The 17,644-nt window shown below is 38.5% G+C and overlaps 1 protein-coding gene across 2 annotated transcripts in view; it reads right to left on the bottom strand.

Moving 5' to 3' along the window:
• LOC106868811 (ATP-binding cassette sub-family C member 2) overlaps positions 1 to 17,644 on the bottom strand; it is a 53,943-nt gene that overhangs the window by 19,174 nt on the left and 17,125 nt on the right. For both annotated transcript variants that reach the window (XM_089339216.1, XM_089339217.1), the window contains exons 2-13: positions 15,293 to 15,451; positions 14,370 to 14,486; positions 12,759 to 12,890; positions 11,815 to 11,913; positions 9,547 to 9,602; positions 8,428 to 8,541; positions 7,589 to 7,729; positions 6,722 to 6,902; positions 5,296 to 5,604; positions 3,775 to 3,912; positions 2,492 to 2,638; positions 453 to 528 (exon numbers count right to left, since the gene is read on the bottom strand). In XM_089339216.1, the coding sequence (XP_089195342.1) occupies positions 453 to 528; positions 2,492 to 2,638; positions 3,775 to 3,912; positions 5,296 to 5,604; positions 6,722 to 6,902; positions 7,589 to 7,729; positions 8,428 to 8,541; positions 9,547 to 9,602; positions 11,815 to 11,913; positions 12,759 to 12,890; positions 14,370 to 14,486; positions 15,293 to 15,451 (1,669 nt within the window). The remainder of the gene's footprint in view (positions 1 to 452; positions 529 to 2,491; positions 2,639 to 3,774; positions 3,913 to 5,295; positions 5,605 to 6,721; positions 6,903 to 7,588; positions 7,730 to 8,427; positions 8,542 to 9,546; positions 9,603 to 11,814; positions 11,914 to 12,758; positions 12,891 to 14,369; positions 14,487 to 15,292; positions 15,452 to 17,644) is intronic.

Here is a 17,644-nt window from a genome sequence, read left to right as displayed (position 1 = left end):
GTTTCTGTCTACCAAATCCACGCACAAGGCTTTGGTCAGCGTGAGGCTATAGTAGAGGACACCCGACTAAGGTGCCACACAGTGGGACTGAACCCAGAACCATGCGGTTGGGAAGCAAGCTTGTTACCACAGTCACACCTGCCCTTATTAGAAAAAGCAAAAATAAATGAAGAACAGTATGACAAAGGAATGAGAGAATGGTCAGACATATATGAGAACAAGAACTTCTAAACAAGTGTGTGTGTGTGTGTGTGTGTGTATAAATGTACAAAGGGGATGGGATATTGAGATACACCTGAGAAAATAGAGATCTAACTGGATAGAAGCAGAAAAAACAGCCCAGATCTGAGAATAGTGGAGAAAAATTACTGATCACTTATGCTCCATAGGGAGAGAAGGGATTAAGTAAGAAAACAAAAGCCTAATGGCATAATAATAAGTTTTACTCTCACCCTTGCAATTATCAATGGTGAAATCATTGTCTGGGGAACTGAGAAATTGGTCAATTCTTTCGTATGATTTGAAAGTCTGAAATTCAAAAGAAAACATTGGTAAAAGCAAATGTGAAATTGATGTCAAACTGAAACATATAACAGTGTGTGCGTGCGTGCGTGCGTGCGTGTGTGTGTGTGTGTGTGTGTGTGTGTGTGTGTGTGTGTGTGTGCGCGTGTATGCACGTGTGTGTGAGTATGTGAGTCTGCATGTGTGTGTATGTGTTTATGCACGTGTGTATGTGTGTGTGTGTGTGTGTGTGTGTGTGGATGCATTAGTGGTAGGTGAGTTAATGAGTTGATTGTAATTTATCAGAGAGAACAGCTTCACAATGTTGCTTAGTGATGAGCATTGTCAGATGTCATCCACCCTGATCGAAAGGAGAAAACCATACACGTGTACACACACACATACGTATGCACACACACACACACACACACACACACACATGAATATCAAATCTGTCTTCACCAGTTTGATAAGAACACTGCTTTGAGTGACTTTAATTAATTCTAGCTTAACGAACTGTAATGCACATTAGAAAATGCTTCATATGCTGTCCTAATATTGGCATCAAATGAGGTTGCGAGCTGGCAGAAACGTTAGCACGCCGGATGAAATGCTTAGTGGTGTTTCGTCTGTCTTGATGTTGTGAGTTCAATTCTCACCGAGGTCGACTTTGCCTTTAATCCTTTTGGGGTCAATAAATTAAGTACCAGTGAAACACTGGGGTCGGTATAATCGACTAGTCCTCTCCCCACAAATTTCAGGCCTTGTGCCTTTAATAGGAAGGATTATTATTATTATTATTATCATTATTATTATTAATAAGTGGCAAGCTGACAGAAACGTTAGCATGCCGGACAAAATGTTTAGTGGTATTTTGTTTGTCTTGACGATGTTCTGAGTTCAATTTCCACCAAGGATGATTTTTCCATACATCCTTTCGGGGTCAATAAATTAAGTTCCAGTTGCATGCTGGAAGTCAATCCAATCGACTGAACCCACCCCCAAAAAAAATTTCGGGCCTTGTGCCTAGAGTAGAAATGAACATTGGCTTCAAATTTTTGTATAAGTCTAGTAATTCGTGGGGAGGGGGGAAAGTCGATTACAGCAACCCCAGTACGCAACTGGTACTTATTTTATTGACCCTGAAGCAATGAAAGACAAAGACAACCTTGGTGGAATTTGAACACAGAATGTAAAAGTAGATGAATAGCCACTAAGCAGTTCGCCAGGGATGCTAACAGTTCTGACAGCTGGCCACCTGATGCTTCTCTAATGTTTGTTTCAAATTTTGATATATATAAAGGGATGTAAATATACTAACACCGGTTCTCAAGTGGTGGTGGGGGACAAACAGACACATATACATATACATATATATATATATATATATATATATATATATATATAAATTTAATAATAAGGGTAGAAATTGATATTAATCAATTAAAACCAGTGGTCTAGCATATTAAAAAAATCCGAAGATTAAAATTATATTACATACAAAAATAAGAGGAATGACCAGAAAAAGTGGACTCCTATATGCTAGAAATAGATGCCGAATCATCTAACCATGAAAAAAAAAATGTTCTCAGTAAAAAATTTAGCGAGACAACAGACTGTAAAAGGGCAAGACAAATGAAAAAATACTACAGTCTGTTGTCTCGCTGAAATTTTTACTGAGAACATATTCTTCGTGGTTAGATGATTCAGCATCTATTTCTAGCATATAGGAGTCTACTTTTGCTGGTCATTCCTCTTATTTTTGTATATATATATATATATATCTATATATGCATACGCATAGAGAGAGAGAGCTATTATGAACGTGTAATTCTATTGGACATAGTCCATTACAATTTATTTTAAGTAATGTTGCAGCAACACGACACAGAGATGTGCCATGGTGGCATGAAACAGCAGACTAAAGCAGACTCAATCAAAATAGTGACTCTGGAAGACAACAAACTTTCTTCACATCTGACATTCTTACCTTTGTACAATCAGCAATCACGTCAGGAAACATTACAAAATTGGTCTCAAGGATGCTGGTAGCCATATACATCATGAAGAAATTCTCAGTGGAGAGGTTTCCGGTATCTTGTGTGAAATACAAAGTCATGTACATCAGCAATGTCACCTGTGAAGACAGAGAGAGATTTGCATACATATATATATATATATATATATATAAATTATATATATATATAAATTATATATAAATTATATATATATATATATATATTTAATATATAAAATAGAGATGTCTGTGTATTCGCTTTTCATGCGAAAATGACTTCACCAATTGCTTCCATACTTGTGATGCATGAATAATTTGACCTCGGACAAATTTTGGGCTCTTCATTTGATTTTTTTATTGAAAACTAGCAGAGGCACCCAGCATTGCCCGGGAATGAAATTGTTCCTTATATATTGGAATAAAAAAGCAAAATATGCTGTATAGAAATTTGTTATTCTAAATTGAATTTATTCTTCAATTGGGAAATCAATTCTGAATTCATAATAGAAAAATAATAATAATAATGATAAAAACAAGAGCACTCAAAGAGTGTAAAACTCTGCCAAGGCAACACCAATGTCCTCTCAATGATTTTTTAAATAGGAATATCTGAAATAAATTCGACTGCTCTCACAAACAAGAATACTGAAAGACCGCTCTCAAAAGTTAAATTTTAAAAAAAAACGGAAAAATGATCCAGAATCATTGTCCGGTACTGGATCAATCCCAAAATCTAATCAGTCCACGCCAGTCATGGGGCCAAACATGTGATCACAAAAATACAAATTTGCTTCAGTTCACTCAGCTGTAGAAATGAGTTTGTGACGTCACTGGTGCCAAGCGGAATCAGCCCCTTTGCCTTTCCCTTGGATAATATCAGTAGTGTGGAGAGGAGAGGCTGGTATGCAAGGTGACAGCTAGTCTCCCACAAACTAACTTGCCTGGATTTGTGCCTCAGAAGGGAACATTCTAGGTACAATCCCATGGTCATTCATGGCCAAAGAGGGTCTTTACCCTTTTTTACATGCATATGTGTATATGACTGTCTATCTGTTTATCTATCAATCTATCTATCTCTCTCTCTCTCTCTCTCTCTCTCTCTCTCTATATATATATATATATATATATATATATATATATATATATATATATATATATATATATATATATATACTTATTTGCAAGGTAATATTTTCCCATCTAGACAAAAGGTGAAAAAAACCCCAGAAGGAATGATCAATCAATATTTTTCATACCACAAATGGAAGAACTTCAGAGATTGTTGCAATGACGGCATCCCAGAGAAGACGTTTTTGCAAAAAGCTGAGTTCTTTTATTCGGATGTCTTGTAATTTCTTCAGAAAAATCGACTCTAAAGCTTGAAGTTTTATAACCTGTGAAAAACAATGAAAGAGAAAGCAACACTATCAAACACAGACAGTGACAATTTAATACATGTGTGGGGACACACAGACATTTATAATCCTTGAAGAAGAAGAAAAAAAGTAGAATAAATAGCAGATGTGTTTTGAATTGAGAAACTGGGAAAGTATTTCTAGCCTTCTTTCTTCTGTTGAAACACAGGTTTCAAACACACAGGTTATTTAATTCATTTCCTAATTCATCTATCATGGCATGTTTGTTTCTTTTTGAACCAATCAGTATTTCGAAAAATTACAGATTTAGGCTGCAAAGAAAAATACAATAAAGACTCTGAATTCTGTCTTAAAATTCAATGTGCTTCAGCATTAGCCTTCCTACCCATTGAAGATGTCGAAGAGGTCTATGAAGAATTAACAGACGATGAAGAAATACCTGCTGAATTCATCACTTACTTTGACTTGATTTACATAGGCAATGTGAGAGGACGTGGTGCTAGACGAAGGAGAGAACCACCCACATTCCTGGTAGCTGTATGGAATGTTAATCAGCGTATTCTTCAAGATCTTCCCAGAACAAATAATGCTGCAGAGGGGTTTCATTCTGCGATAAAGCATTCGGCAGGTGGAGAACGTTTGAATATTTGGAAATTAATCAAAACTCTGAAGGAAAGGGAAGGGTTCGTTCCAGGTAAAATGACTCAAATTCTTCGAGGAGATCCCCGTCAAAGTCATGTACACAATATCGAAGAATAACTGAACACCTCAAAAGATTGTTTGTTGAATATGGGTCAACAAGAAAAATTAATCTCTTTATTGCCCACAGGGGGCTAAACATAGAGGAGACAAACAAGGACAGACAAAGGGATTAAGTCGATTGGATTGAGCCCAGTGCATAACTGGTACTTAATTTATCGACCCTGAAAGGATAAAAGGCAAAGTCAACCTTGGCGGAATTTGAACTCAAAACGTAAAGACAAACGAAATACCACGAAGCATTTTGCCCAGCATGCTAACGGTTCTGCCAGCTCGCCAGGATATTATTTGCATTGGTTTTAAGTGATCATAATAAACCATTAATTATATCTTATTACTTTTTTAAAAGGACTTTTTTTTTAAATGCATTTTCCCAAATTCCACCGAGGTCAACTTTGCTTTCTATTCTTTCAGGGTCGATAAATTAAGACCCAGCCAAGTGCTGGAGTTGATGTAATTGATTATCCCCCTCCCCTTAAATTCCACGCCTTGTGCCTAAAGTACAAAGGATTATTATTATTATTATTATTATTAGTAGTAGTAGTAGTAGTAATAGTAGTAGCAGCAGCAGCAGTACAGTGTCAGGAAATTGGCAAAGCACCTGAAGAAAGACAAAACTGAAATTAATAAGACGAAGCTTACTTTTATTTTATCCATGATTTCCTTCATCACACATCGTCGGTTGTCTTTCTCTTTCAAAAATTCCTCGTGACATTCACCGATCTTTTTCAGGCAGTACTTTACCAAGGCGTACGCCAGGAAGATGAGGAGGCAGTACATGGCGACACATTTGAAGTTCACGAAAAGAATGATGCAACAGATGATGAGCTGTAACGGGGCAGACCAAAGCACCCACAGGAAGGCAATGCACTCGTGGAACATGTCAGTGTCGACGGAGAGTAAGTTGGCTATGGACACGTCTTGTAAAAGTTGACCTCTCTTCTTCAGCAACTGGAAAGCAGAGAATAAAAATTGGTAGTAATAATGGTGTCGGTGGTGATAGTAGTGATGGTGGTGGTGGTGGGATGATGGTGGTAGTGGAGGTGGTGATAATGGTGAAGGTGACGGTGGTGGTGATGGTGGTGATGATAGTAGTAGTGGTGGTAGTGGAAGTAGTGTGATGGTGGTAGTGGTGGTGGTGATAGTGGTGATAGTGGTGGCGGGGGTGACGGTGGTGGTGGTGGTGGTGGTAGTAGTAGTAATGGTGATGGTGGAAGTAGTGGTGGTGGTAATCATAGTGGTGATGGTGATGGTCAGTGGGTGGGTTTATAAGGGGTGTGGCAGGTTTGATATTGGTATCAGTCACCCTACTGATTGTTCCATCTTCAATCTCAGAAGACTCCAATAAAAGTAAAACAAAACCAGAAATTATCAACATGTAACATGAGTGACTTTCTCTTCACCAATGTCTGACTGAGCTCTCCCTCTCTCAACATTGTCTCAGAGGCTGACATGCAGTAAAGTAATAATAATAATAATAATGTTGACAATAGGCGCAGGTGTGGCTGTGTGGTAAGTTGCTTGCTTACCAACCACATGGTCCCGGGTTCATTCCCACAGCATGGCACCTTGGGCAAGTGTCTTCTACTATAGCCTCAGGCTGACCAAAGCCTTGTGAGTGGATTTGGTAGGACGGAAACTGAAAGAAGCCTGTCGCATATATGTATGTATATATATATATATATATATATATATATATATATATATATATATATATATATGTGTGTGTGTGTGTGTGTGTGTGTGTGTGTTTATACATACATATATATATATATATATATATATATATATATATATGTGTGTGTGTGTGTGTGTGTGTGTGTGTGTTTATATATATATATATATATATATATATATATATATATATATATGTATGTGTATGTATATGTTTGTGTGTCTGTGTTTGTCCCCCTAACATCGCTTGACAACCAATGGTTGTGTGTTTACGTCCCCGTAACTTAACGGTTCAGCAAAAGAGATTGATAAAATAAGACAAAGGAGGAATAAGGAGTGAAGGAGGCTAAGGAGGATGGGTCTATGTATGAAATGTTAAAATGCAATCAAGTACCTTCCTGTAGATGGCATCAGTAATTGCTGTCTTTACGTTCAGTCCCAACCTGTTACTTCTCCAGTAAACCGCTTGGTCTGCCATGGACATTGCTATATTGACAATGAAGAATGTGAATGCGAAGACGTAACCTAACCATTTGGGACCTGGTGTTTTACTTTCAAGAAAGGGGAGGAAATAACTGAAATATTAGAGAGATTTAGATAAGAGTTAGGTTCAGTAGAATGCATTAACATCGGAGTAAATATTAGTTTCAAATTAGGCACAAGGTTAGCAATTTTGGGGGAAGGGGTAAGCCGATTACATCGACCCCAGTGCTCAACTGGTACTTATTTTATCGACCCTGAAAGGACGAAAGGCAAAGTCAACCTCAGCAGAATTTGAACTCAGAACATAAGGACAGACAAAGTGCAGCTGAGCCTTTTGCCGGGAGTGCTAATGATTCTGCCAGGTCACGACCTTAAACATTAGCATAAACATTGGGCAATCAACTTTTAATTATTGTATAATGAGTTGTGCCCTTCACAGCTAAAGCTTTCTGCTACTATCTCTTGGTATCGTGGAAAGAAATATCATCGTCTTAACGTCCACTTTTCCATGTCTTCATAGATTGCACAAAATTCATTGAGGTGGATTTTTGTCACGTCACCAACTCTCACCCATTTCCAAGCAATTTTATATTTCTTCTTAGCCAGACAAGTTTTAACAAAAGACTGAATATGAAAGACACGTTAATTGTATTAATCTCACTGCCCTTGGAGGGCCTTCATTGGCCCATGTACACAGCCCTTAACCTTAACCCTAAACACACAAGACAGGTGTTATATCAAACAAAATTCAAAAGAAACTTTTTTGACAGATACTCACAAGAGAAGGATAGGGTTTACAAACACCAAAATGTCGTACATTCCTCGTATCAAAAAGATGAGAACTAATTCTTTCCAGAACATACTCCAAAGAACTAAAAACCAATGCTGGGTTTTGTTCTTCATGAATGAAAATAAGTTCCTGAAAATAAATGAAAATATGTTGAAATGTTTCCTGTCCAAAGAGGCAACAAGTTTAGCAAACAGTAAGACACATGTAGCATTGTATAATAAGATGTGTGGGTGGCTTGTTGCTTGTTACCACATGGCATTGGTTGTCATGGCCAACTGAAACTGAAATACCGCATCACCAGATACATGTGACATCACATAATGTCAAATAATCAAATACATGGGACCGATCACATCCACAACTGAGATTCCATTGGTTATGAGAACAATTGTTCCAGTTGATCCAATCAATGGAACAGCCTGCTCATGAAATTAACATGCAAGTGGCTGAGTATTCCACAGGTAAGAGTAACCTTAACATAATTACTGGTACAACTCGTTTTTGCCAGCTGACTGGACTGGGCCAACAAAAAAAATATTTTCTTGCTGCCAAGAATTGAACTGAAGACCTTACAATCATGAGCTAAATATCCTGACCACTAAGCAATCGCATGTCACATGACTGAATAGATGTGGTCAATCATACTATACCACAAGAGCAAAGCCATATAACCAAGCACATGATGTCATAAGACCAAATAAATGTGACTTATCACATGACCAGCCACATGTGTCTTAACTCATTACATCACATGATCACAGCAACAGCAGCAGTACTAAAAGTTTATAGTAGTGACTGGGGAGAGGGGTGTTACTCCAATAACATACATTGTCTTCTCCGAGGCTTTGCATTTCAAGTGAATGTAGGATGTTGTGTCGTTTTCCATCAGGTTGGGGACAAAATTGTCTTGGTTCCTCTGTCTGCAGCCACGACACATCACACTGAAAAAATAAAAACAACAACAACAAAAACAATAATGAAAACAACAATAATAATAATAATAATAATAATAATAATAATAATAATAATAATAATGATAATAATAATAATAGTAATAATAATAAATGCCAGGCAGAGGCTCTCATGGCTTCTGATCTTAATTGATTGGAAGTGTTATCATGTACAGTGTTTTGTCTTGGTATAAAAGATGGGTTACAGCAAATATTCTGCTCCATACCACAGATTTGCTTGTCATTTGTTTGACCATAACTAACTGAGCATGTCCCTTGGTGGCTGATGATATGTGCATCTCTGATCATGAGCAGAAGCAGTGGTGGGGTGCATCATAGCCATGTGTCAAGAGGGACTGTTTGGGGTTTGAATAATTCACCTATGGAAGCATAGGTGTTTCGTTCATCATCCTTAAAGAATCCCTATTCCAGGAACCTTTTGAGTGGGATGGACTACTCGACCTGAAGAAAATTCTAACTGGGCCCCACCTGCAAGGTCACGCACTGTTTATCTTGATATGAGATCACCATGTCATGCACATATGGTTGTGATGTATGTGCCTGGTGTACCCTTATCAGATGGGTAGTAATGATGGGTATATTTGGCTTTGTATATGTGTACCCCAGTGTCATTTTGATGACATGCACTGCCAATGATAATAATAACAACAACAAATAAAGAACACAACACTGGTATTGATAAAGCAGTCTGGCATAATTAACACATTACCAACTTCATCGTTATTACTATGACTGTCACCACCACCACCATCACCACCATCACATCATCATCATAAACAACTACCTTTGCACTGAAAAATGAAAACCCCAAAAATCATTTAGCTTATTAGCTCGTGGTTTGCAATTACAAAACTCATCATAGCCGGGTATTTCATCATTATTTTATGTGGAGCAAGCCACTAAAGCTTCCCCTGCCCTTTGAAAGACAATTTAGAAGTGAAAATGGAAAAGAAAACAGAAGGGGTCTGTGCTGACCTTGTCATCCAGAAAAATGTTAAACGCGACAAGAAGGAAGCAGTTTCATAAGGATTCTGGAAAAGAAGAATTGGTAGAGTCACATGACTGTTAGAGTACAGGTTTCAAATTATAGTGCAAGGCCAGTAATTTGGGAGGAGGAGGAGGAGGAGATAAGTCAATTACATCGATCCCTTCCCCCATCTTCCACTGGTTCTTAATTTATCAACCCTGAAAGGATGAAAGGCAGAGTTCACCTCATTTGAACTCAGAACGTAAAAATGGACGAAATGCTGTTAAGCCTTTTGCCCAGCATACAAACAATTCTGCCATCTTGCCATGTGTGTGTGTGTGTGTGTGTGTGTGTGTGTGTGCATATTCTTTTACTCGTTTCAGTCATTTGACAGCAGTCATGCTGGAGCACCGCCTTTAGTCGAAAAAATCGACCCCAGGACTTATTCTATATCAGCCTAGTATTTATTCTATCAGTGTCTTTTGCCAAAGCACCAAGTTATGGGGAGGTAAGCACACCCACATCGGTTGTCAAGCAATGGTGAGGGGACAAACATACACACATTTGTATATTATATATGTATATATATATATATTATATATATATATATATATATACATTATATATATACACATATATATTATATATATATATAGCTGCGTGAAAAAGTGTCACACCCTAACAGTTGAGGGAACCCATGGAAGAGGTAGGCCCAGGAAGACCTGGGCTGAGGTGGTGAGGCAAGACCTTCGTACATTGGGCCTCACCGAGGCGATGACTACTGACCAAGACCTTTGGAAATGTGCTGTGCGTGAGAAGACCCGGCAAGCCAAGTAAGATCGTTGCCAGTGCCCCTGGACTGGCTCTTGTGCAGGTGGCACATGAGATGCACCATTTTGAGCGTGGCCGTTGCCAGTACCGCCTGACTGGCTCCCGTAGGATTTTCGAGCGAGATCGTTGCCAGTGCCCCTGGACTGGCTTGTGCGGGTGGCACATAAAAGACACCATTTCGAGCGTGGCCGTTTTCGTGCGGGTGACACGTAAAAGCACCCACTACACTCTCTGAGTGGTTGGCGTTAGGAAGGGCATCCAGCTGTAGAAACTCTGCCAAATTAGATTGGAGCCTGGTGTTGCCATCCGGTTTCACCAGTCCTCAGTCAAATCGTCCAACCCATGCTAGCATGGAAAGCGGACGTTAAACGATGATGATGATATATATTATATATATATATATATATATAGATATATAATATTATACACATATATAATATATATATATATATATATATATATATATATATATATATATATATATATATATAATATTATACACATATATAATATATATATATATATATATATATATATATATATATATATATATATATTATATATGTGTATAATATTATATATCTATATATATATATATGGGTGCTTGGATAAGATGCGGATGTCAAGTTGACCCAGGTTTCCTCCATGTTGATCCTTTGCATGTTGGTAGAGTATGGAGGACTATTTTTTGTTGTCATATTGTCTCAAATGCTCATTTAGATTATTAGTGCATATCGTATTCTCAAAGGGGCATGTCCTACATAGTTGCGATCTGACGGAGTTCCCTGGCTTTTCAACAATCTTAATGTTGAGTTTGGTCTCCTTCAGAGCTTTCCTAAATCTACAAACATCACTCCTTGATATTTGTCGGGTTTTATACCACGTGTTCGCCTTGTTTGCTTTGTCACAAGTTCTTTGTATCCTATTCCAGTCTTTGTTTCTATATCTAGGGCAGGCACCACTGGTATCATTACATATAATGTTTTCTAATTTCTTACTAACACCCCTGTATACTCGAACCCTATCTTTCTGATCACATCCAGTTCTGTATATGTTTTCGCATTTCATCGGGTTCGCATAGTGGAGACACATTGTTCATTATCCTATGTCATTATCATTATTATTATTATTATCATCATCATCATCATTATCATTATTCTTATATAAGGTCGCAAGCTGGCAAAATCATTAGCACACTGGATGAAATGTATTTCGCCTGTCACTACGTTCCAAGTTCAAATTCCGCCAAGGCTGACTTTGCCTTTCATCCTTTTGGGGTTGATAAATTAAATACCAGTGAAACACTGGGGGTCGATGTAATTGATTAGATCCCTCCCACAATAATTTCAGGCCTTGTGCCTTCGGTAGAAAGGATTATTATTATTATTATTGACAAAATTTTTGTAATTTTACAGATGAGATTTGTAAAATAATGTTTTACTTACAAGTTTTTTACTCCTTCTCTCTGAAAAACAGAATAAAAGAAAAAGGGCGCACTTGAGGGAGAGGCTGATTTTCACCAGGACCGATTCCAGTTTGTCTGGCTGAAAACAGAAAATGGAAAACTTTTACTTCAGCCGTTAACTGAGACAATTAATTGTATTTATCTTTTATCCTTTCCATGTTTCAGTCATTGGACTGTGGCCATGCTGGGTTTAGCCAAACAAATTGACCCCACTATTCTTCTTTTGAAGTCTGATATTTATTCTTTTCATCTCTTTTGCCAAAATATTGGGGCACATTTGAGTGAGAGGCCAACAAAATTCCTTGTAACACCAAAGATGAAGTGAATTCAAGGATTATGGCAGCATTCACCAACTTAAAGAAGGAGAATGTCCAGAAAAATGTTTGGAAATTTTGAAGTCGTCTGGGGGCCATGGTTGGAGCCAATGGTGATTTTATATGTATATATACATATACATATAATGCACATATACATATATATATAATACACATATATATATACACACATACACACATATATATATATATATATATCTCAGGGTAGCAAAAAAAAATTTTAGAAATTCTATTTACTACCAGTGGTCTAGTGAGAAAAAAAATTTAGTCAATAGACTATATATTATTCATTTAAAATACAGTGTATATATATTGGATAATAAAATTAATGGTTTATACCTGGTAGCTTACTGGTAAAGCACGGTCACTTTTACAGTGATCGTTATGTATATGGCAAATGAAAGACAGAAGATGGAATATATGAGAATTTATTATTAATCGCAATTGCGTCAACACATCTAGCATCGATCCCTACACACACACACTTACCACCACCACTACTACCACCATCACTGCACTATTACTACAGCACACCACACTCCCCACCAACACCAACACCACCACCACCACCACCACTATCAAGACTTACCTCAGCCTGCTTCTCCACAGCAAACAACCAAACAATATTTTCAAAAATGGCCAGCAGCCAATAGATGAAGTTCACACCAGATGTAAAGACTCTCTTCTTAAATTCCACATACTGCAGCACCAATGATAAAACCTACACACAAAGCACAAATATTAAGGGTTAAGAGGATTTACAAGAATAACAGTTTAATGGTGTATCAGTTCAATGGATTAATTGTTCTATTGCACCAGGTGAGTGGTTCTCAGCCATTTTTTTTACCTATGCATCCTTTTGATTTCTGTTTCACTTAGATGAATGCCCATAGCTAATTGATGTCTAACTTTTTAGCATTTTAACTGGCCATATCTGACCAAAATATTATTGTACCTTCAAACTGGCCAGATCTGGCCTCTCACGCTTACACTACAATGTCATTCTAAAAATAAACAATCACATCTTTGAAATCTCAAAGCTACAAAGGAAATGCGTGACTATTAGAAATCGTATTGAAAAAATTGTTAAGATATTTTGTGCCTTGTAGAGATGTAACCAATTTATTGGAGATAAATTTTAAGAACAAAATCTTACAGGAAATCCTAAGGACCATGTGAACCCTGGTTGAGAACCCCTGCACCAAACAGTTAATGGTGAAGTGAAAATGATTGTTTGCGAACTGTTGATGGTGATAATGATTGCTAGATGTTACAGAACCACCATGAGGCCCAGACTTCACCCTTGTGTGCCTTAAGGACCTTCACTGAGCGATATGCCAGCAGAACAGAGGGTTCTTGGTAGGGCCTTTCATGCTAGACAGATGAAAAAATAATGGCAAGACCCTCTCTTCACAGAGATAAAAATGAATTTGCATTGGGCCAACATAGCCTATGTATGAAAAGTCAGTTACATGAGTATTGATGAGAATTGAAATCCAATAAGCCTTGGGAGAGGAACACCTTCCCTCAGGGAAACACATAGATTCATAAAGAAGGCAGAAAACCAGCCCACAGTCGTCATCATCATCATCGTTTAACGTCCGTTTTCCATGCTGGCATGGGTTGGACAGTTTGACTGGGGACTGACAAGCCAGGAAGTCGCACCAGGCTCCAAGTGGAGATAAGTCATTGATGGTTTATGCTCCACAGGAAGTGAAGAGCTTAAGTGCTGTTATAGATGAGGTGTGTGTGGAGGCGCAATGGCCCCGTGGTTAGGGCAGTGGACTCGCGGTCATAGGATCGCGGTTTCGATTCCCAGACAGGGCATTGTGAGTGTTTATTGAGCGAAAACACCTAAAGCTCCATGAAGCTCCGGCAGGGGATAGTGGCAAACCCTGCTGTACCCTTTCACCACAACTTTCTCTCACTCTTACTTCCTGTTTCTGTTGTACCTGTATTTCAAAGGGTCAGCCTTGTCACACTGTGTCACACTGAATATCCCCGAGAACTACGTTAAGGGTACACGTGTCTGTGGAGTGCTCAGCCACTTGCACGTTAATTTCACGAGCAGGCTGTTCCGTTGATCGGATCAACTGGAACCCTCGACGTTGTAAGTGACGGAGTGCCAACAAGATGAGGAGTAAATAGGGTCTGCATCCATTCATGTGTGAAAATGGAATCAGAAGATTGAAGCACTCACCTGTGAAAATAGAGTCAGACCTTTGCCGAAATTGATGACAGTTCTATCCTTGTATTTCATCATGTTGATGTATAAGAGGAAAGTAATGGTGGCTGAGATTAATAAACTGGTGGTCGTCTGTAAATGATAGAGAGAGAGCGAAAGGTAAGGTGATTGTGGTCATTGGTGAATAAACTGATGGTCGCCAGCTGGGGTGGGGGGAGAAACATAGAAGATGAAGTTGAAGAGAGATGAAGTTGAAGATGGGAGAGTGAGAAAGAGAGGGTAAGATATGAAGACTGAGAGACAAGAGATGGAAATAGCAGAATGAAGCGGGGGAGGTGAGGTGGAGAGAGAGAAACTGTGTGTGCATGTGTAAGAGCAAGCAAAAGAGAAGTAGGAAGAGTAAGAAATAGCAAGGTGGTGAAAGAGAGAGTGATAGAAGGAGAGAGTGATAGAAGGAGAGAGTGATAGGAGGAGAGAGTGATAGGAGGAGAGAGTGATAGGAGGAGAGAGTGATAGGAGGAGAGAGTGATAGGAGGAGAGAGTGATAGTAGGAGAGAGAGGGGAATGGGGCAGGAAGATGGAAGAGCGGATGTGAGAGAGATAAAGACAGAAAGGCCTGAAATTTGCTGGGAGAGGACTAGTCGATACCACCGACCCCAATGTTTTACTGGTACTTAATTTATCAACCCTTAAAGGATGAAAGGCAAAGTTGACCTCAGCGGAATTTGAACTCAGGACGTAAAGACAGATGAAATACCACAAAGCATTTTGCCCTGCATGCTAACAATTCTGCCAGCTCACTGCCTTATCATCATCATCATCATCATCATAATAATAATAATAATAATAATAATAATAATAATAATAATAATAATAATAATAACAATAATAACAATAATAATAATAATAATAATAATAATAATAATAATAATACGTACCAATTTGGTGAGTGTAAGATAGGATAAACGTTTGCGTATGGTCTTGTTTCTTCTTAAACATGGAATGTAGATGACACAAGCAAGCAGTAGCCATCCAACAGGAATCCAAGTCACTAGAGTGTTCTGTAAACATGTGTTACTTAATAAGTTGTTCAATTCCTACAAACAGAGAACAAAGAAGAAGATTAGGGTCTGCTTTCACTTATTTTCACCACCAACCCCAACCCCCAACCCCACCACCACCCCATTTTTTTGGTGGGGGTTGTTGTTCAGCCCTAGTTCAGTTCTGATCCAGTATATATTTGTTAAAAGATATTTCAGATGTGACCATCCCGACTTTTATTCAAACATAGTGTATCAAGGTCTCTATTATCAAATGTGTCATTCCTGGTTGTTATTCAAGCCCAGATTAATCCCGACCCAGTAGATACATGATCAAAGCTATTCCAACACTGGTCATCTTGCCTTTTATTCAGGCACAGTGTATCTAGGACTTCATTACCTAATGTATAGTAGTTCTGAAATGCTCCCCTATGACACACTAGTATGCTGTTATTTTTTAAAATACAATTTACTATTCCGCAACTCTTCACCCCATCTCTTTTCTGCCCTATCACTCATCTCCTCTACCATACATTCCCCTATTATTAGTCACCCCTCCAGCTTTACCCAATTTCTACAGTTGTCACCTACTCTTCCCATTTCCCTACCTTTGTCAACACTTGTTCTTCATTCATTATATTCACCCCCTCACTCATTCCTCACTTTTCTCCCATATTCTCTGATAACCCCTATCCACCCACACTTCCTGTCCTCTTCTTCCCTCTCCCTCCTACTCACCTCACATCTTGAGGTTCCACCCTGACACCTCCCCACTATTTTTATGTCTTCCCACCTCTGTCCTGGCCACTCCCATCTTCTCTTCTATAATCAGAATAGTCATGCAGTTCATCTGCAGTAAGAATTCTGTTCTCTTCTGGTCCCTTCTTCCTTAATTCAATACCTCATCTCCTAATGTAACCTCAGAAAGGGATCTTCGTCTGGCAAGCTGCATGGCAATCTCACCGGTGCTGGTTCCACACACACAAAAAAGCAATAATTAGTCCAGTGGTTAGCCTTAGGAGGAGCATGCAGCTGTAGAGGTTGTGCCAAAGCAGCCACGGCAGCATGATACAGTTCTTGGGCCCATCAGATCCTCTAGGACTGTCCAACAAGTATGGAACATGAGGTGCAGCCTCCTGGCTTCCCAGACCCCAGTCGAACTGTCCAACCCATGCTAGCATGGAAAATGGATGTTAAACGATGATGATGATGATATATATATATATATATATATATATATATATATATATATATATATATATATATATACACATACAGACATATATATATACACACACACACATATATCTATAAGTAAGCAACAGGATTAACCTTACTTTGAGTTGTATGGATAATACCGCACTAACTTGGTACTTCAACTTAAGTACCTAATTCACTTGAATCTCAATTATTTCTTATATATATATACATACACACACACACACACACACACACATATATATACATACACACATACACAGGATTACTGGTCAGTGTAGGTGGTATATTTGCAATCACTTTTCTCCTTTGCCTTGCAGCCCGAAGCCTGTTAATGCTGGTGGCAACAAGGTTTTTTAATACAATACCTTTTTGACACAACAATCTCCATTTTGTTTGTGCCAAGGCTGTTCACTCAAAGGTGTTGTGAGCTTTCTTCATCATTAAGAGGTTACACTTCAGCTTGTACTTATATCTGAGCTATGGTTGACCAACATTCCTGTGTCCACTCACAAGCTGGCTGTACATAAGGACTTTGGGTACTCTTTCGTCACTCATTCTGATGACATGGCCAGGCCAGCACAATTGTGATTGCGTAAGGAAGCTCTCAATTTGTCTTTTAGTGAATAACCTCAGATTGTCCTCAAACAGTCTTTGTGGAAGATGTCTAGTTGGTTAATGTGTTGTCTATAGGGTATCCACGATTCTGAGCCATACAAGAGAGTAGTAAGAATGGCTGCTGTATAGACCTGCTCTTTGGTGTCAAGTTTGATGCCCCTTTCGTTCCATGGGCAATGACAGAGTTTGCCAAATGCCTTGGTTGCCTTTGCAAGACAGTTGACGATTTCATCATCAAGGGAAGCACTCAAATTCACTTTACTACCAAGATATGTAAATGACTTCACATAATTCAGGTTTTTCCCATCAACCTATATACAAGTGTCAGGAAAATTGTGAACCGGTGGCCTCTGCTTGACACCTTGAATTTGTTTAGGAGTAGGGCAAGGTTGGTGGTTTACTTCTGTCTTCTTT

The sequence above is a fragment of the Octopus bimaculoides genome, chromosome 21 (genome assembly GCF_046866305.1).
Source record: "Octopus bimaculoides isolate indiv1 chromosome 21, ASM4686630v1, whole genome shotgun sequence".
Classification (NCBI taxonomy): Eukaryota; Metazoa; Mollusca; class Cephalopoda; order Octopoda; family Octopodidae; genus Octopus; species Octopus bimaculoides.
This window is presented reverse-complemented; position numbering and strand designations above follow the sequence as displayed.